The sequence below is a fragment of the Herpailurus yagouaroundi genome, unplaced genomic scaffold (genome assembly GCF_014898765.1).
Source record: "Herpailurus yagouaroundi ecotype Mexico unplaced genomic scaffold, PumYag 162, whole genome shotgun sequence".
In the NCBI taxonomy this organism is placed as follows: domain Eukaryota; kingdom Metazoa; phylum Chordata; class Mammalia; order Carnivora; family Felidae; genus Herpailurus; species Herpailurus yagouaroundi.
In genome coordinates, this window is record NW_024412403.1 from 11,304,122 (window position 1) to 11,325,489 (window position 21,368).

At 39.2% G+C, this 21,368-nt stretch overlaps 2 protein-coding genes across 5 annotated transcripts in view; both read right to left on the bottom strand.

Moving 5' to 3' along the window:
• The window catches only part of MRPS6 (mitochondrial ribosomal protein S6), a 67,849-nt gene that overhangs the window by 27,414 nt on the left and 19,067 nt on the right, over positions 1-21,368 (bottom strand). The gene's annotated exons all lie outside the window — the stretch shown is intronic.
• SLC5A3 (solute carrier family 5 member 3) overlaps positions 5,828-21,368 on the bottom strand; it is a 35,022-nt gene continuing 19,481 nt past the window's right edge. For all 4 annotated transcript variants that reach the window (XM_040483986.1, XM_040483988.1, XM_040483985.1 and 1 more), the window contains one exon: positions 5,828-17,376. In XM_040483986.1, the coding sequence (XP_040339920.1) occupies positions 14,883-17,039 (2,157 nt within the window). In that variant the 5' untranslated portion in view covers positions 17,040-17,376 and the 3' untranslated portion in view covers positions 5,828-14,882. The remainder of the gene's footprint in view (positions 17,377-21,368) is intronic.

Below are 21,368 nucleotides of genomic sequence, written 5' to 3' on the forward strand. Positions count from 1 at the left end.
GAACCCGCAAAAGAATTAGTGACTAGAGACAACAGGGTTATTAAAGAATCCTATTTTGGGGCGCCTGGGTGGCGCAGTCGGTTAAGCGTCCGACTTCAGCCAGGTCACGATCTCGCGGTCCGTGAGTTCGAGCCCCGCATCGGGCTCTGGGCTGATGGCTCAGAGCCTGGAGCCTGTTTCCAATTCTGTGTCTCCCTCTCTCTCTGCCCCTCCCCCGTTCATGCTCTGTCTCTCTCTGTCTCAAAAATAAATAAACGTTGAAAAAAAAATTAAAAAAAAAAAAAAAAAGGATCCTATTTTATATCCTGTGAATCTTCTAAACATCAGTGTATGAGTTTAGCAAAAAATGTGTTCGTCGACTGGGTTAAGAGAAGTATTTTTTTTAAATATGCACTGATGGAGAAACTTGGGCCTTGGCAAGAGTCAGATCTGCATTACCCTACAGACCAACTGTGTCCACCAACCAGGCCACTGCAGGGGTGCTTAACTTAGGAGGTGAGAGGAAGGCATGTGAGTGATTGCACTACTCTGAAGAGCAGGAGGAGCAGGGTATAAAGGCACAGTGGAATTAAAGGAATAAAAACATCCTTCCAGATTCAGTTACTTCCTAGAAGTGTGCTTCTCCTCTGCGATCCTACACGGACCGCTCCCATTCCACACACATCTTGCAAGTACAATTACGTCGAGTACCATCCCCTTCCTTAACTAAGCTTCTTCAAGGTTGCATCTATTCATCTTTACTACATGCTGGAGATGCAACACAACTGGCACACAGAATGTGTTTGATGTATGCATTTGATGTAAGTATTTGATGAATGCATAAGTCAAAGAATAAATGGAAAAATGAAGGGATGGAAGTTGCTAACTGCACTTTAATTCACTGAAGAGAAAGAAAATGCTAAGCCAAGTCAGAAAATTCAAGGAGAAATAAGATATTCAACTGCAAAGAGGAAAACAGCACCATTTATTTTCAAAAGACAGATATGCATAATAAAGCTAAAGGACATCCTGTTAGTCAAAAACAGATGCACAGTCAAGGAAGAAGGAATAAACAGGTAAGAGACTGATACAAAACAAAGACACAGCCAGACTCATAAAGGTGCTTCCAGACTTCTAAGGATTCTTGGGACATAATCAAGAATCATGGACATTCTACTCCTAGAGTGTACAGGAAATATTACGCATCCAACTTCAGGACTCTGAAAAGCTAGGACAACTTCTGGAAACCGAGTCAGCAGGTCGTGCTGTCTCTACATACCAAGTAGAGACAACAGCATGTACAGTGTCTTCCAGAGGGTGTGACAATGAAATTTCCTATTACAACCGGAAGGACAGTGAAACCAAGGGAATGGTAGTCTTCACTGTTGTGTTTACTTCGCACCCCTACAGTCTAACGTCAGTAGTGTGTACCCTGGAGACTGTATTTGCGGATTTAAACATATAAAAAGGGACGTCAAAGTGCCTCAAAGTTGTCTGGAAAAAAAAAAAAAAGACAGGTAAAGGCTCTCTTGCACACCCAAGAGAATGAAAAAGATAAAGCTGGATTTTGAGACTTAAGAGTACCTTTATCTTGAATATTTGTCTTCAAATACTCAAAGGGAAAAAAGGTAACACTTCAGAGGCAGAACTTGAGCTTGCAAATTAAAGAGGCAGACTGGAGGTAAGAAACCCCTTTAAAATCAGAACTTCCCGTAACTGAAGTGCACCTTCTGGGAGAGCCGCTGACAAAGTTCTAGTTCTTGCAGGTGGTGGTTACACGGGTGTTTGCTTCGCAGGTACAGTGGATCCTCATTACGTGCGGAATCCATACGTGCCAATTCGTCTACTAGTGAAAACTTATTTGTGCCGCCCAGGTGGACACTCCCACCAACTTCTGCAGTCATCTGCAGACACACGCATGTGGACACTGGTGGAAAATGTGCCACCCGACATGCACATTCCCGGCTGAGGCCCAACAACCGAGGCTCTGCCTTCTTGTTTCAGGTCTCCCATGGTAATAAGCAGGTGTCTTTTCTGCGGTCCACGTAGTGCCATGTTTTCCTGCATTCTGGTGCTTTTTGTCAATGCTATTTAAAATGGTCCCCTGAGTGTAGTGACATGCTGTCCTAAATGTTCCTCGGTGTAAGGATGTGATGTGCCTTACAGGAAAAATGCATTAGGTAAAGCTTCATTCGTGGCATGGGTTAGGATGCTGTTGGCTTTGAGCTCAATGATTATGAATCAAGTGTATTAAATATAATGTCTTTATCAGAAACACACATAAAATGAGATTATGTATCGGTCAGTTAATTAAAATGTGACCAGCCAGAGGCTCACAGGAACCCAACCCTGCATCTCCTCAAGGGGCAATGACTTGTATTCACGAATTCAGCGTTAGAGGCCACTTTACACAAAGTAACTGCCACAAATAACAAGTAGCAACCATACTCACTGTGCTGTGTACCAGTTCATTTTCATGGGACGGAGTGTGTATGTTAAACTCCACACACAAAAAATGTTTTCGTAGGTGGGCTTCGTGCATCGTACAGAAGAATCAAACACACAATTCCTAAGGCCCCTTTTGAAATGTGAACCATCATTAGCTCCGCGCTTTCAGAGACCAACAGAATTTTAAAACTCCAACTGTGCTTCTGGTTGTCAACATGTTCTTTTTGGGAAGGACTGAAATGGGCTATAGACTCAGAAATGTCAACTTTCAAATACTAAGCAAAGAGCAGATACCAAAACTTCCCAGTAAGTTGGAAGTTGCAACACAATCATCTAATTATGCTCCTTCTGAAAAACCTACTAGAACTACAGTAAAGAGCTTTTTATTGTTTTGTGGGTTTTTTTTGTTTTTTTTTTTAAGGTACAACTCTGAAAGAATGAGGAAGACGAGACGGGAACACAGCAATTCAATCTGGAGAAGAAAGAAAATATATGAAAGAAAGCAGCAATGGGGAAAACCAAGAATCAACCGTACTTAACAATTGGCAACACGGGGTATGCCTGTGAAAGTGGGGGTGAAGTAAGAGGCTAAAATAAAGTCTGTCAAAAGCGTAAGGAGAAACTGGATCCTTAGATGCGTGTCTGGAGGTTTATTCTCTGGAGTGGACAAAACAGAGAGAAACCTCTGGACTACGAGACACACGCACAGCTCTAAGTGGGGGCACCACACCAAAAAGAGACTAAGGAAAAAAATGCATACTGAATGACGAGACCCCTGGGCTCTTTCCCCACTTAGCTCCCAGAATAATGGCCCAAGGCCTTTCACCCTTCAGTCAAAAACTCTTAAGACTATTCTTTGGGCAATCTGACCTGTTCAAAAGATACCACAGGAGTCATGCAACAAACAGCCAGGCCACGAAGGCCAGACAATGAAGCAGACAAGCTCCACCCACGCATTCAGTAGTCCGTTCTGTTAAACCAAAGACCGCATACATTTGAGAAAAGCCTTTAACATGAGAGCTCAACACAGAAAAAACTGAAGTAAACAAACACTGCAGGAAGAGAAAACACTATCTTCAGAGATGAAAAGATACAGCAACCATGAAACAAGAGACTAGAAAAAAGGAAGATTCAGGGAACAAAGCAGCACTGATAAAGTAAATATCTGAGAAATTTTTTCAACAGAAGGGTTGGAAGATAAAGTTAGAAACACCCTTAGAAAGAGCAAAAAGACAAAGACAATTAAGAAAATTAAAAAACAAGAGGCTGTATGAAACTGGACCAGTCCACATGATCCAAAGAGTTGAACAAAATTCAAAGTTGAAAAAACTCCTTTTTTCCAAAAAGGAGAAAACAGAGAGTAATCATCCTAGAAATAAAAGACACTCGGTTGCCAAACTGAAAAGAGCCCACCGAGGGCCAGCACAATGGAAGAAAAACTTTCAAGGCATGTAATAATGAAATTTCAGAACACTGAGACTAGAAGCTAGGGAAAAAAAAAAAGTTTTATGCTTACAAAAACTGAAGAAAAATACTTCCCAATCTACAATTCCATATTCAGCAAAACTCTTAAAAACATCTATACACCTGCAAAAACTTTAATTCTAAAGAGTTGTAAGATTGAAAAATGAGTTAATGTGTCAATATTATCTGATTTCTTGCAGCTGGAAAAGGGAGTAATGGGGAAAGCTAAAAGAACCTTCTAGCGCTGGTGTAGAATTAGGAGGCATCAGATGTATACGAATACCCTACTTCTGCATACTGAAAAGGGCCCAGAAAAAGGGCCATGTTCACCCCTGTAAAGAATGGGCACACCCAGACCTTGATTTCTAAATTCCATTCCCTAACTAAATGCCTGGTCCCAATGGGGAAAGGAAAGTACAAGATAAGCCTGCAACCCCTTGCTGTGTTGGGAAATCAGGAAGCACTGAAAAAAATGATACAAATGGGCATCAAGGACACAGAAACTAGCCTGAAGAGAGTATCAATGGCTAAATCTGGAAACATTTGAGCAAAATGATGACAGTAATGGAGTATAACCCACTAAATGAGTTCATACAAATAAATGGGAAGAGGAGGAAGCTCTTCATTTGAGTATAGCAAACAACAACAAAACTTACAAAAAAAAAATCACTGTTTTGCATCATCATTGTAGTAACTTTGCTCAGGCAAAAATTACCTATGGACACTGAATTCAGGGGTTCAAGCTTGATGAGGAGTAAGTTATTTACGTAATCTCTTATTAGTTTCCCACAAATTATTTATTGGCTAAAGGAAAAACAGTAAGTTGACAGTGGAGAAACCCGACAGACACCGTCTTAACCAAGCATCAAAGTTAACGTCAACATTAAGGGAACAACATCACGTACCTCCCAACATGAAGCTTTGAGGACATTATCATTGCTTCACTTATGTCATACTCCTGCCAAAAATGCATAGTGTGAATCTAACCATGAGGAAATGAGGGGCATTCACAAAATGGCCTCTAAATTTCAAAACTATCAATACCATGGAAGACAAAGAAAAACTGAGGAATTACTAATTAAAGGAGAGAGACATAAAAGCTAAATACAACGGACTGGCTTCTAAACTTAAAAAAAAAAAATGCTACAAAAGGGTATTATTGGAACAGCAACATTTGAATAAAGACGTCAGATTAAAATACTGCATCACTGTCATGTTCCAGATATTGATAATTACATTCTGATTAGATGATTGTCCTGGTCTTAAATACACAACTACTGGGGCGCCTGGGTGGCGCAGTCGGTTGGGCGTCTGACTTCAGCCAGGTCACGATCTCGCGGTCCGGGAGTTCGAGCCCCGCGTCGGGCTCTGGGCTGATGGCTCAGAGCCTGGGGCCTGTTTCCGATTCTGTGTCTCCCTCTCTCTCTGCCCCTCCCCCGTTCATGCTCTGTCTCTCTCTGTCCCAAAAATAAACGTTGAAAAAAAAAATTAAAAAAAAAAAAATACAACTACTGAAGGAGTAGAGGGGAATGATGTCTGCAACTTAACACTCAAATGGTTCAGAAAAGTGTGTATGATAAAAGAATGACAAAGCAAATGTGGCAAAAATGTGTACTACTGGTGAATCTGGATGAAAATGATCCCGGAGTCCTTCATACTGTTCTCACAACTTTCCTGTGATCTGAAGTCATTTCGAAATAGAAGTGATAAACTAAGAGAATTTTTATTTACTAGGTGATTGCCATGTCACTCACTTCTGAATCAACACCTATACGCCCTGGTTTACACTGGTAAAGAACAGCATTAACTGGCAGGGAAAACCTGTGGTGAGCCAAGAGAAAAGGCACTGAGGTACAACCTCTTCAACTCTAGACACAGAACCTCGTCAAGTTTTGAGGGCAGATGTGTTCATACTGAAAATACTCAGTCACAGAAATGTAAATTTTTCATTTTATTCAAAGTTGGTACAGAAGTGCTAATAACATTTCCATAAAATAATTACTATACTTCAGTTACAGGACAAGATACCACAGAAAGGAATATACTTTTCAAGAAATGTAGTTCATCTGAAGTTTCCAAATACTTTTGAAGGCTAATGCAGCAGCTGGCAAAATAACACACAGTACACAAAGAACAGTGTATTTTACAGAGTCAGTAATGAAAACTGACAGCTCTTTAGCAGATTTGCTTCATTGTTTTTCCATTTTTTCAACAGTAACACTTTTAAAAACACATTAAACCAAGATCATACATGTCTACAATTTTAAAAATCAGATTGTATACAGTAGGTTAGAATAATAGTCAAGTTAGACTTGTCATGTATGGTTAACAATCCTAAATCTACAATTTCAATGGTATTCCTTTCAATACAGAAATAACCTGGTTTATACCAAATTCTACTTTCTGCTTGCAACTAAAACATGGTACAATGTGAAGATGGACCCCGATCAAACCTGAAGACAAAACAAAACAAAACAAACAAAAAAACCTGTGGACAACAAACGGTCACTGGAAATCAGTTTACAATTCAAAAAACTCACCAATGACTCAACAGCTTCATTTATAATCACATTTGGTCTACAATGCATAACTGACGAAATGGTACATTTACACAATACACACCCCCAGTGCACAGACTGGTCTCTTACAGAAAATATGAACAGAGTATAATAGGGAGGACACTGGGAAAAACAGCTTTCAATGTAGACATCTTTTTAAAATGCAATACTTACATATCAAAAGTACTAGATAAAAGCAGCAGTACTCTGCTGACATTTGGCTTAAAAATAAAGAAATGAATGAAGCAATTTCACAGGATATTAGAAAAGGAATCGGTTTTCTTCTTGAAGAAGACTACTAACTTTTGCACAGCAACTATTTTTGATATCCACCTTATCAAAAAAAAATAATAAGTACTGAGAAGCATAACATAGTTCATACATGATTGCCAACATAGGTCTGGGCAACAGAAAATGGGATGTCCAAGCAAAGAATGGGTAGATCCCTGCTCCATTTCTCAACTCTGCTGGCAATCTATAAACCAAAGCAGTACCGGTGGGGAAAGGCAGGGAACAGATGCCATATCATCATCTGACACTAACGTAACATGTCATTATTAACAAAAATAAAGCTTTTGCATTTTAACAACGCCACAGAAAAGTCCATGAGCAAAAGACTTGTTGATCTGTTTTTGCCACTCAAAAGTTAGAGATCTCAAAGTGAAATCAGAACATTCTAATTATACATATTTACACTGCTAGGACTACTTTCACCTAGACGAATAATTAAAGCAACTTTCCATGGAATTTTAAATGAAAGAAATTCTGCCAAAGGAATCTTCAAAAGCATGAAGTTCTTGCAAATGATTTTAAATTTAAAAACATTTAAAGGTACAGACGCATACTATATAGGATTAACAGATTATAACTGTTTTGCCTTATCACACATCGCTAAGCCAAAGATACTCCTCAAGCCTCTTTTTTTTCCTGTATTTCTGGCACCCCTCTGCCCTCACCACACACACCCTCACCCCAAGCCTGAGGTTTTACATTCTAATACCGAGGGAACACACCTGACTGCTTTTTGCTGGAAGGGGAATGAATCTCTCCCTTCAGGCGCTCTGGTTAACCCCTCTAAAACATGTGATACCAGTCTACACCAGCTTTAATCTTCATTCCATGTATTATCCGAGTTGACCAAGTCTTTCCCTAAGAAGATAAATACACAAAACAGAGGAGAGTGGGAACAAAGGCAGTCACTTGTCTCCCATTCTGAGAGTTACAGCTTTTGACATATGGGCAAAATTCAAGACAGGGATTATTTATGCATTCTTGATAGACTGGGACTATGCAGGTAAAGAAAACAAGGGCAAAACCGAGTGCAAGAAAAACACATTTTCTTCTGCTGCACCCACAGATTTCACCTCATCTGGTCATGAGGCGGGGGGGAATGGTACAGGTAAAAGAATCCTTTAGACTCTTACAACCACTGTGAAAAGCAAAGTAGCTCATTTGGCAGAGTTGTCTCAGACTTAGTTTGATGCTCAGAATACTTGGACCAAATTCCGCTCTATTAAAATGAAGTGCAGTAAAGCACACGAAAAAATAAAGATAAGTTTACCTCTTACAAACCTACACAAAGATGAAAGACAAGTATTTGCCCTGTCAAAACGTGAAATTTCTCCATGTTTTCAGGAACCTACTGATGGCAGGTAAAACTTCCTCAAGACTTAAGATAAAAAACCAACTCAAATGGGTCTACAACTTAAAGCAGAAGTTTATCAAACTGTCCCACCCACCAAAAGCTTAAAAGTCTGTCCCAGTTAGTTCCAGATTATAGGAAAGAACCCATAAACCCCATTTTCACTTGTAACCCCAAGAATAACTGCAACATTCTTGACATTGGTCTTCTCTCCCTCTACCACAGCAGTACAAACTTATTCAGATTATTACATTTGAATCCCTTCTCATTTAGGACCACAATTCAGATGACCTCATTGTCTAGGGCTTTCAAAACGGTGGTCCTCCATAACTCCCAAGACAGACGCCTGGTGGGCTTTATGACTGGCACTTGCGGGACACTGAGAAACACTGTGAGTCTTGTGCTTTCTACGTGTGGAGATACACACCTACGTGAACAGGATTTGTGCTTTCTACGGACCTCTACTTTAAGCTCTTTATCTAACATGGAATGTGAAACTGCTGCCACATGTATGTTCTCAGATATGCCTATTAAACCTACACTGGAAACACAATAGTTAAAATATACTCACAGAATAAGTAACTTTATAGTTTTAATGAAGGATACAAAACAAATATAGATGAATAAATAACATTTAAACTGCAACAGGAATTAGAGCTACTTGGTTTCCTTGAACCTAAACAAACGCTGCATATAAAGTATGTAAATATAAATGCATTTTTTGTATTTCCTTGACTAGTTATAACAAAATTTAAAAAGAGGAATTGTAACAAATAAATATATTCTATCAAGAAAGGGAAATGTGTAAACTAGCAGAGTCAATATTGGCAACCAGAAGGCACTAATCAAAACAGAAATTTCAGAAGCTGATTATATTATGAAATACCCTATATACTGGCCTTTGCCAATTTGGGATTTCAATAATAGCAATAAGCTTAATTTCAGTTTCCAACTATTATTACCAAAAAGCGAGTTATTAAGGAAAATTCCACTTACAGAAGTCTAGGCTACAATTAAATACTGAAAAATTATCCAGACTAGTTTGTCCAAAGGCGATAAACAAAGTAAACACGCCTTCCTCCAGCAGCACTGGGCTACAAGGTGAATTTACCAAGATAAATAGAAGTCTCCAATAAGGTTGTGGTTATCTACTGTCAACTTGTGCTGTTACGGAAATCACTGAAATATGTATTTCCCCTATCGATAGAGTTCACGGACTGTAAACTATTTTTAACTGGGGGTAGGGGTAGGAAAGGATTGGAGGGGCTTTAGGATCATGGGCAACAATTATGATCTAGTGCTTTTCTGCGAGTAAAGCCATTGCTCCTACACTAAGAAAAATCTGAGACCGCTGTGCTTTTTGTCTTGACTTGCTCTTCATTTGCTTATTTGTTCTAGCATCCCTCTCTTCACACATACTATGAATCCAGGTAACCAAACCACACTGAAAAATTATTACATAAAGTAAGGTTATTTGGTTTAAACCAACAGCTTCCAATTATGGTCCTCCCCTTAAAAGTAAAGTACATGAAATGAGTAACGATACAAATACATCAAATCTTTCTCGTCTATTTCTGAATAAAAGGCAATATATCAATGGTTAAGGCTGTTAGTTACCAGAGAAACAAGAGTGCTTAAGCCAAAGTCCTATCTTTTCTAAAGGATTTGAGATGGAAACAGAAACATAAATTATATCCATTCTCATAACATTCCTTTAAAGGTGAATTAGTAGTTGAAAGCCTTATTCCCGGCATTGGAGAAAGAAGTTTAAATAAAAACATTTATATGACTATGTGAATGATGGTGTGGGACTCAGCACTGGCAAAGCCTATTATATAGTTTGAACCTTAGCTAAATCCAATTCTAGGAGTCAGAGTAGCTGAATACCAAGTCTTCCAACAGAGGGGAGAGTCTGATAAAAAGGATACCAAATGAAGAGAAGTGACCTTAATGGAGGAAAAGGGGTTTGCCACCCTGAGTTAATAAGCCAACCGAATGTAGTAATCAAAAGATTACTTCTTATATAATCCAGCTTCACACCTTACTAGTACAAAAGGGTTTCTCTATATGCCAACTGACTAGTTCCAACTTTTCACCTTTAAAGTACTGAAAGAACAAGGCTTTTTGGCATCAAAACAAACTCCATTCCTCTCTGCATTGTGATACCACCATTTCAAAGGGATCGGTATGAAGTTTAACTATTGTTGTCTCCCTAATTTTTGAAGAAAAGAGTTTTCAGAATAAAATACTGATGGATTATTAGGGCATTTATTAGTGAACACTAGTGAACATTAGCCTGAGAAGATCATTCTGGAGAATTAACAGTTTAAGCTTCTAGAAATTTCGTATATTTAAACACGACTATACTTAATGAATCATTTATTTGGATCCAAGTATTCAAAACTGGGGCAAAGCAGCACTTTTGCACATCACAGCAATAAACCTGAAAGTGAATTAAGCTGATAAAAGATCAAAACAGGAATCTGAGAAATGTTAAAAGAAAGAATAGGTGAAAAATTAAAGCATGTGAGGGAAGACAAAGGGAAAGACCAGTCTCTCTGAATGGTAGGTGAGTATACACACAAATAGGAGTATACCCTATTTGTAAAGTCTGTTCAAGCTAACATCAGAATGACTTATGCAATGTAACATTTTGCTAATGAGAAATCTTATGAATACAAGCCTAAAAGCATTTTTTTCTACTAAAGCGTCACTATCAAATATCAGTCATTTAACCTCAAATAGGCTTAAAAACTCCTACTTCACAATATTTAACATCAAACCAGGGTTTTTAACAGGCTGGATCTTATTCGTTGATATACGAATCTATGTGAGGAAAGGCTTAAATAAGCTGATAGCCAAGATGCTTCAAGTTCTGGAATTCACTGAATAGAATTCTACGTCTGCACATTTTAACCTAATGTTTGTCTGTTACCTAATTTGTTAAGTTTGTGTTTTTATCACCCAGGTATTTCTTCTCAGCATCTCATTTATAGTTTTTCTGGCTTCTTAGAACAATTGTCCTGGCATGTCTCCGTGGTCACATAATGTAACAGGAATGGTCTACATACATCTCTCAATCTAAACCTGGGGCATGGTAAGGTGTAACTACTCCATACCCACATGGTCCTTTCCAGCCATCATACCTCAGATGAAAATGACACAGCAGAGTAAAAAGTATAAGCAAAGTAAGCCAAATACTGCCAAGTGGGAACATTGACGGGTCTAATAACATGGCCAGTCTTCAGGACGGTAAAGAATGAGAATAGCCCACAGGCTACACTACATGATATTCGAAGACAGAGGAGAAGATCCACTCACCCTGTAAGTACAGGGAAGAAAACAGCGGACTGAGAAACGGAGACACTTATAGACTCTAAGCGCCCTGGACAAGACTTCAGTCCCCCACTCCCAATTAGCCTCAGGTTAGAGAACTGAGTGACAACCTCCCAATCAATTCTTAAAATGTGAAGTTTCACATATGATAGGTCTCTGCTAATTACTTGACATGCTAAGAACTATGACCCTGGCCAGCCTCTTTGTACAAAAAGACAATGGATCCTTTGAACCAAGGGAAACGGAAGCCTTGGGAGAGCAGATCTGCTGAATTTAGGCTAAAGGACACAGTACCACCACTATTGCTTGATGCTTCTCTAACCTAAAGATATGAGTGATAACCTCACCAGGAAAAGAATGGCTGCAGAAAAAGCTCAGCTCAGCTATTTCTAAAGCCACATACTATCTCGGGGCAAAAGGATATAGTTATTTTTGGAGCCAATAATTATTCTGCATGCCCGAATAATAAGCTCTTCTCATCAGATCTTAAGACTGAGATTGTGTGGAAAGACAAAAATCTAAGAACTGGGGATACCATTAAGAACAGATAAGACAATATTTGTCTCTACTTTTTGAAGACCAGTGTTCTCACTTTTCATTTAGACTCTTAGGTAACTATTCTAGTCAATATCACTCTTACTCAATTCTGAACCTTAGCTTGAGCCAATATAAAAATATATACATATGTCTACAGAGCAAATGTCATCATTTAGGACCCATTTAGTGTAAAGTATGAACATTTTGCTAGCTTAAAACAGACCATGTATCATTCCATGAGCAATCATTCTAATGAAATCTAGACTGAACAATGGTCCCCTGAATGAAGTTGCAATCGGCAATCCACATACTTATTCAAGCACATTATCTATTACTGGAAAGCAATACGAAGGGCAAGCTTCAGGGACTTCAGTCTCAACACAGTGATGTTTATACTGACAAGAATAAACATCCTAATGGATATGCTAATAGTCATTCCTTATTTACAGACATTAGTACTCTAAACTTGACCTACTGCTATATACACACAAATAGACACAAGATGATGTATTTCACGTATCGTACTAAGACAGCAGCAAAGAGAAAATAGGGGGATCCTAATACTCCAAACTATTAGGACTCAACATTAAACAAAGAGGAAAAAACCTACATAAACACCACCTATTAATTTATGCCGTAAAAAGAAGGGTTAAGAAGGCTGCCCAGCCAATGTGTCAATCCTCTTTGTGGAGAGTTACACAGCAATGTGTTCAAAGAAAATTTTAATCCCTATGACTTAAAAGCCAATTTGAAAAATCTAAGGTCCTATTATTTTCCCAAATACCAAAAAGGTTGTCTCAAAGGAAAATAGTTCCTTTGAGAAAAGGACTAACCATGAGTCCAGCTTTGGATACATGGTTCTCTGTTCTCCCCAACAGACTTTTTGTAACCTTAGATATGTCACAGCCACAGCCTCCTCCATACAAGAAAAGAATGGTCCCTATTTATTTGGCCCCCAACTTCTAAATCTTAAGAATGAAATTGGGAAAAAAAATTCTACAAGGCACTCTAAGCTCTCAGAAATCATGCTATTCATACATAAATTACTTTTTCATCTACAGACTCAGTCCATCAGAAAACCTCCTGGAGATGGGAAGACATTATGCTACCTGATAATTTCTAAAATCAACTTTGGACTAATCAAGTCCATCATAATGAAACTAGTTTACAGAATACAAAAAATTGAAAGTTATTAGGACTGAGTTTTGATTCAAAATCTACAAAAGTATCTAAAAAAGTAATACTTTTCCCTAAAGAATACAAGCTTAATAAAATCATGCAATTTAAAAAGTATCAGAGATTACAGGAAAGTCAAAGAAAGTAGATACACAATTAGTTTCCTTCATATGTCACAAAGGAAAAAGGACCATGTTGAGCACACAGACACGTAACTACATGATCTATAGAGCTTTCCTCCAACATCTTTTGTACCCTGCCCTCACGAAGGGGAATCAGACTGTGAAAAAGATTCCCATCCATGAAGGTTACAACGGAGTGCCATGCCATGTGAAGATCGAGGGTCCTATAATTTACACAAGTCCTACAATATCCTCCACAAGACATACTATTAAGCCCAGAAGTTCTTATTCTTGACACCTCTTTAACATGCTGTTCCACAGAAAGACAATACTGACAATCTACCAATGGCAAAGCATGCACTCTGACTTTTGTTACTGATGCCCAGTTTGCATTGAAACCTCCTCATGCTCTAGGTCAATATAACTTTTTAAACAAAAATGTAGAGGCTGTGTACAGATGGCAAGTCTTTCGAAAAAAAGTAAATCGGGGGGCGGGGGGAACTTCTCAAGGACACAGTATGATCTCAGAATTAAATTTTCCCTCCAAAAGCTCAACTTCAATATATCATGGGGCAACCCAGCACAAAGGCAGTGACAATTTTTTTTTTTTTTTTCAAATTTCTGGACATATCTTCTGACTGAATCCACTTGGAAAGATATGTGGCTAATAAAAAATGTTTCCAAATGACAAGAACAAAGAACAAAGCTAGAGAATTAGTGGAGTACGAGTAGTCACCTGTTTAGCATAAGCTGACCAAACACTGCTTGAGGACTGCTAATTCCCAAACTGTATAAACAACCTGAACTTGGTCAATAAATCTGGGGATCATCAGCAATGTTTACTTCATTTTCTCCCCTAATCATCTGACAATACAGTCATGACATAAATGTATCAAGATAGACTTGATGGTCATTTGAGTATGGTTCACTTAAACTTCAGTCAAAGCAGGAAAAAAAGAAAAAAAAAGGAACTGGAACAACTTTTGCTCAACATTCCATATATTGGTGGTACAAGAACAGCTACAGGAAAACATTCTTCTTCCTTTCTTTTGGCATTCAGAATCCATAGGCTCATGCTAGCAAAATGAGCCTGGCAAATGAACTAACTTGTCCTGACACAAGTACCCCACAAGAACATGAGTTAGGTTTTCAGTACACAACTGATTATACAATGTCTACAAATTCAGTTTTAAATGGTAGTAGGGATTACAAAGACAGAAAAAACTTTGAAATGAGCAACTCTTCTACTTCAGGTTAAGAAGGCCTACCAAGATTTGGCAGTGCAGACAGTATACCTTATTTGTAATAGCATATATTCTGCTCTACATGTTCTATGAGAATAATTGGTCTCTCCTTACTTTGGTATGGAAAATTTTAAACCACATTTGCACAATTCAGTCTGTTAAACAAGTTTTACTTCATTTAGGTTGAAAATTTGCTTTCATCCATCTCTGGGAAAATAAAGTCTTGCAAATAGATGATTTTCTGCTAAGTAAATTTGGCTAAAACCTACAGCGTAAACAATGCCTGAGAGATGCAACAGTTACATGTTTTCTTTTTTTTTTTCTTTCCAAAGACCAGTATTTTCTTAAGTTAGTGTCTCATCATATCCTTAAAAGTTCATAAGGAAAAATAAACAAACATGAAAATTCCAAGTGAACACACAGCAAAAAGTCCAATATTTAGTATTAGTTTAACTTGTGGAGGCTCTTCCAACATTTGTAAACAAACAGCCTCCTCCTCCATCAGGTCTCTGAGACTCCTCTTGCTGAGGCTCTTACTTTTAAAGCCACAGAACCAATCTATGAACTTCCAGTACCGGCCTCCATCCTCTGTTTCTTTCTTTCTCTCTTTCTCACCCATGAGAGCTGCTTGCCCATTGGAATAAGCATCTACTGGTGTTTCTGCCTCTGAATGACCTAATGAAGCCACTGGATTGCCTTCTTCTCTGCAGGTCACCAAAAGATTAACATCTTCAGGCTGAAGGCCCTTGATGCTATCTTCAGATTTCCCATTGGGAATGATGTGGTTGATGGCCTCACTATTCTCATTGCATCTCAGAATGCTCTTCTCTTGCATTTTGTATGGTTCATCTTTCGGGGAGCAGCTCTCCTTCACCACCAAGCTCTTCTTAGACCAAAAGGTGGTGGTACGAATCTGTTCCTTTGTGGGAGGTGGTGTGAGAAGGCTAACAATGACAGTAATAAGTCCTGTGACCCAAAACAATGCTGTGGCCACATACATGTAATGGATGTCTTTGATGAAGCCTGGCCTGTTATCAGGTTGGTCACATTCTGGGGCACGGTACGCAAAGGCCAGTGTCAAACGGACTGCTCCAAGAACAAAGCCAGCCATTCCACCATAGAACGCCCCTTGTTCATTGCAGCGCTTCCAGAAAATTGCCAGAAGGAATAGGGCCGCAACTGGGGGTGTCAGGTAATCTGCTACCTCCTGAATGTAAAGGTACATCTGGCCTCCTTGCATCTCCACGATGATTGGCACCCATGCAATGCTGATCACCACCATAAAAGCCACAAATATCCTCCCCACAATCATTAGTTCTCGGGAGCTTGCGCTCCTGCGGATGAGTTTATACACATCGAGGGTAAATATGGTACTGGCACTGTTAAAGATAGAGTCCAAGTCGCTCATCAAAGCCGCAATCATCACTGCCATCATTAAGCCCCGGAGGCCCACAGGAACCAGCTTCATCACCAGGCGTGGGTAAGCAATATTAGAGCACCCAGCTCTGCTTCCACATACTTGCATGCAGTGCTCTGGGTTGATGCAAGCTATATCATCAGCAAACAGTATCCTGGAAATCATTCCTGGGACAACTATGATAAACATTGGCAGAAGCTTCAAAAAGCCAGCCATAAGAGTAGAGCCTTTGGCATGAGCAATGTTTTTAGCTGCTAAGACTCTCTGCACGATGACTTGGTCAGCACACCAGTACCATACTGAAGCTGGGGTCTGCCCAAGAACGAATCCAGGCCAAGGAACATCTTCATCTGTCGGATTCCGTAACATTTTCAGCGCATCTTTCTTAGGGTGGACATTACAAGAATTTGTGTTGGAAAGGTTGTATGTCAACAAGATGGAAGTAACATTGGGCGAGGCCAACATGTACCTTCTCTTAACTTCCTCAAACCCGCCAATCTCCATCATGCTAATAATCATAAGTGTGAGTGCCCCAACGATCATAAGCAGAGCCTGTAGAGTGTCTGTGTAGATCACTGCAACAAGGCCTCCGGTGACAGTCAGCAAAGCAGTCATGCCAATGAGCAGGATGACAGACACATAGAGGTTCCAACCCAAAGACTCCTGGATAAAGAGGGCACCCGAATACAGATCCACTGAGAGCTTGGTGAAGATATAAAGAATCAGAGACAAGGCTGCGAAATAGACCTGAATCCTATGGCCACCAAATCGCTTGGACAAGTATTCAGGCATGGTGTATACCCCTGACCGGATGTAAATCGGGATGAAAACCCATCCCAGAAGTTGCAAAAGCAGTAAGGCATTGAATTCCCATGCGCCCACTGCAAATCCACTTGCAGCTCCAGATCCTGCCAGCCCAATGAAGTGCTCACTCCCAATATTGCTCACAAACAGAGAGGCACCAATTGCTACCCAGGTCATAGAGCGCCCCGCCAGGAAGTATCCACTCACGGTGCTTCTATTAGATTTCCACATGGCAAAAAAACCAATGCACATGACCAGGATAAAATACAGGGCCACTATGGCAATGTCTGCTGTCTCCAGTACAGCCCTCATTTTGGTAACTTTGTGAATAAGTGTCCAACGACAGGAAGTGTCCAACTTTTTATTTACTCATTAGTAACCCCAGCCAAGTCTGTAAACCATACGTGAACTGGACTACACAGAGCAACACAGCAGGTCAAAGTCTTTGTCCTTTGGTTTGCTGTCTTGATGGTGGTGGTTGTGATAAACTTTGAAGGAGACAGTTTAAATTTTCCTCCGCTTCTTAATTGGGATTGAGAACTTAGCTCGTACTCTTAATCCACTCTCCACAAGACCATCAGCATTTACTCAGGTGCTGGAGGAGAAATTCTGAGTTGCAGCTAAGTTAGTGAAGCCTACTGTACCAACCCTGCAAGGCAGCAAAGACAAAAGACAAAGATTGAATTAGAGGAGGGTCTCACCAAGTGATGAGGAAACTTTCAGTCTAGCAAAACGGCGCAACAAGACATTCTTTATAAAAAGAAAAACTTTTAAAATATACTTCAGTTCCAGAGGAAAGAACTATACTAGCACATCTGATACTTAAAAGTCATGAGAATATTTATCATTTTGAACTAGGAACAAAAATTCATCAACCTGATAACTAAGTGGCCTAACTTCTCTAGCAACTAAGAACTGCCTACCATGACATTGCCTTTTCTTGTCTTACTGTGATCGTCTCAGACTGGAAGAGACACCAAGATCTTAATTAAAGCACCTTAAAGGAGCAAGGGAGAAAAACACTAATTATTCATAAGGGCACCAGAATAAATCTTCAAATGCTATAAATCCTGAACAATGCACTTCTTATAGCCAGTTACGGTCCAGGATGGAACAGGCAGGTAGAGTTTACTGGATGTTATCATCTACCCCCAAATTAAGTATCACTTAGTCTATGCAAATTTATTATAATAAAATTTTCCTAAATCCCCACAAATGTCTATCTGTGGTAGTTATACAGCAATGTAGAAATTGTGAGAGGACTCCTGCCCTAAAGGAAAACAAAACATTCCACGCAAAAAAATTAGGAACATACAATTTAAAAACCTAAAATTTTATTATTTTTGCTAGCTAAAAGGAGGACATCAGAAGATTTTTGAAAAATGTTCAAAAAGGTAATTTCCTTGCCTTCTTTTTCATCAGGCATTATTTCCAAGAGAATCTGAGAGGATAAAGGCACACAGACATAAGGTTTGATTTTGTTGAGTACTTTTTTTCCTTTTAATAATGCTTTCTTGTTAAAGGGTATAGAAAGCTAGGAGAGTAGAGAGGGGAAGAAAAAATTTCTGAAAGTCCAAAAAATAAAGTATTATTATATCTTCCAAACCTCAATAAAACAAACATTTATCAACCATTAGATAATATATTATCTTCAATTAAGTCAATCAGATAACTTTTCAGTCCTGGATTAAGAAAAAAAAAAAATCACTCTGGAAAACAGACATTTAAATCCACCTAAAATCAAGTTCATGACTCTGATGGTTTTTCTCCTGGAAAAAGAGACAAATTCTAAATCTACAAAGTTAATTATAACTGTAGCTGAAAGATCAATATAAAGAACAATTTGTTATTCAACCTAATGCCTTCCACACATCAACTTCTAATGTGATTTCTCCTTTTGTGATAAAGCAACCACAAAGTGAAATGTTTTCCTATACTCAACAAAGTAGGTTGCTTTTTGATGAACCTAGGCAACTTCCTTTAAAAATCAGTAGTAAACTTAAACCCTATTAATGATACTAAAGCCACTTCTTTCCAAAACTATTCAAAACAGACCACAGTATTAAAAACTTTTTTCCCTTTTAATGTTTATTTTTGTGAGAGAGCGCGCATGCGCGCACATGGGCAGGGGGAGGAGCAGAGAGAGAGGGAGACACAGAATCCAAAGCAGGCTCCAGGCTCTGAGCTGTCAGCACAGAGCCCAACGTGGGGCTTGAACTCATGAACCGTGAGATCATGACCTGAGCTGAAGTCGGACACCTAACTGACTGAGCCACCCAGGCGCTCCCTTTATTTTTTTTATTTTTATTTTTTTTAATTTTTTTTTTTTTAACGTTTATTTATTTTTTTGGGACAGAGAGAGACAGAGCATGAATGGGGGAGGGGCAGAGAGAGAGGGAGACACAGAATCAGAAACAGGCTCCAGGCTCTGAGCCATCAGCCCAGAGCCCGACGCGGGGCTCGAACTCACGGACCGCGAGATCGTGACCTGGCTGAAGTCGGACGCTTAACCGACTGCGCCACCCAGGCGCCCCAGGCGCTCCCTTTAAAAACACACCTCTCACTGGCAAGGAAAGGAGCTGGCAACAATGCCTAAACAGAAATGTTCTACCAAGTTAGGTTATTAGGCCTTATTCATAATGCTGCCTAGACAGACATGTCTTACTTAAACCCATCTTTATGCCTTTTTAAGCGTGAAGCACTATAATAATTATACTTAGAAAACTGATTAAAATCCTTCCTCCTAAAAGCCAGTGTCAATAATGACTGAATAAAACTCCCACATACAAAAGCATAAAATACACTAACAGTTGGGATTTGTATCACTTCATACCTGCCAAATCTTGAAGCTGGTCATTAGTTCTGTGACCTCTAAAACTTTCTAAAGGAACTCTTGGACATTATGTAAGAAGAATGACCTAAATTTTTTATAAAATATAATCAGATGACTAATAAGCATTAACTATTTAAAAGAGCACCTTTAGGGGCGCCTCGGTGGCTCAGTCGGTTAAGCGTCTGACTCTTGATTTTGGCTCAGGTCATGATCCCAAGGTCAATAAGATTCTCTCCACACACACACCACCCCGCCACCTCCCTCCACCCCTCTCTCATGCTCACGCAGGCTCTCTCTCTAAAAGGGAGGGGGGGGGCACCTTTAAGGTTTCAGTATAAGGGGCAGGTCCTTAATTACAAAGAAAATAGTTGCTGGTAGCTATGAAATCCTGCCTTCAACAAAGCTCTCCCCACCATTCAACTACCAAGCCGCCTGTTTCAACTTACACAGAAAAGCCTAGCTCACAAATCAGAACAGCCCTTTAAGGTGTTGCTCTTCTCAGTGGCGGTAGCTGACCAACCAACCATGTTGTTTCCCCCAAGAAGGGACAAACAAAACATCCAGGGGTTTTGCTGGGAGGGGAGGGGAGAATACATGCTGTAGCAGCCCCTACCAGTAGCTTATTTGCTCAGAGAACCAAGTGCTCAGAAACAGAACAATCACTCAATCACTAGTAAGCACTGCTAATATCAGTATCCTTGTTCTTCTTGTCAAATACAATCTATGCAAGTCAGATATCCGAACCACATTCTGCTCCCTGATGAATGAAATGTTCACCCTGGTCTAACCCCTAACTTCTCTACAACAGCAAGTAAGCTACAGAAAAGATGTTCTGCCCACAGGAGAGGTAGCAGAGAATGGCCAAACACTAGCTCAACTCTGTCTGCCTATGCCTCCTCAGACCATTCAAAAGCCATTGCCAACAAGTCCCCATCTCACTGGATACCATACCAGTCTGTGGGCAGGCTTAAGATTTTTCCAATTTAAACAAAAAACATCCAGAGACCAGTACCCGGTAGACTGGAAAAGGAAAAACAAACAAAACCAAAAATAGGTCAACTTAGTTTGTAGAACGATATAAAATAGTATAATGCAATGCAGCTAAATTTTACAGTCCAGTCATGAATACAGATGGTCACAGCCTTGAACTTTACTCTGTTAGGAAATAAACTGTGCATTCCTTAAAAATGGTTCCAAATAGAATATACAATATAAGTTCTTCGTATTTTTCTCTTTCCTTTGAAGTAAATATTTCTATGACAAAAACACAATGAACACTAACCAGAATTCCTTTATTTTCAGAAAAAATATACATGCAGAAATTTTTTCATCAGCCAAAAAGAAGCTTTTTATGTTTTTATATTATTAGAACAAAGCTGCTACTTGGTTCAGGTAAATCCCATCGAGTGAGACAAGTAATAAAAGAGGTACATGAATGATAAATATATGGGCTGGTTCCCTGGTAGTAAATTTTTAAGGAAACAAGTATTTCTATCATAGGAGTATTATTTGTAGAATGTATAAAGTGGTCCCCTAGTGGTGATGGGCAGTATAATGAATTTAGCCAAATCTCAAAACACAAGGGGAGTCAGTGTAAAACAGAGCAGAAGCCCCCACAGAGGAAAGAGCTTCTTTCTCAGAAAGTGTTTTGGTGATAGATTTGCACAAAATTAGAATACAATTTTGGTACTGTTTAGATGAATTAAATTACAACCGAAGAATTAATCTAAATAGAGAAGCATACCTAAATATTTGCTGTGTTTGAACTAAAAAGGGAAAACAGGTAACACCAAATTAAATCAAATCAG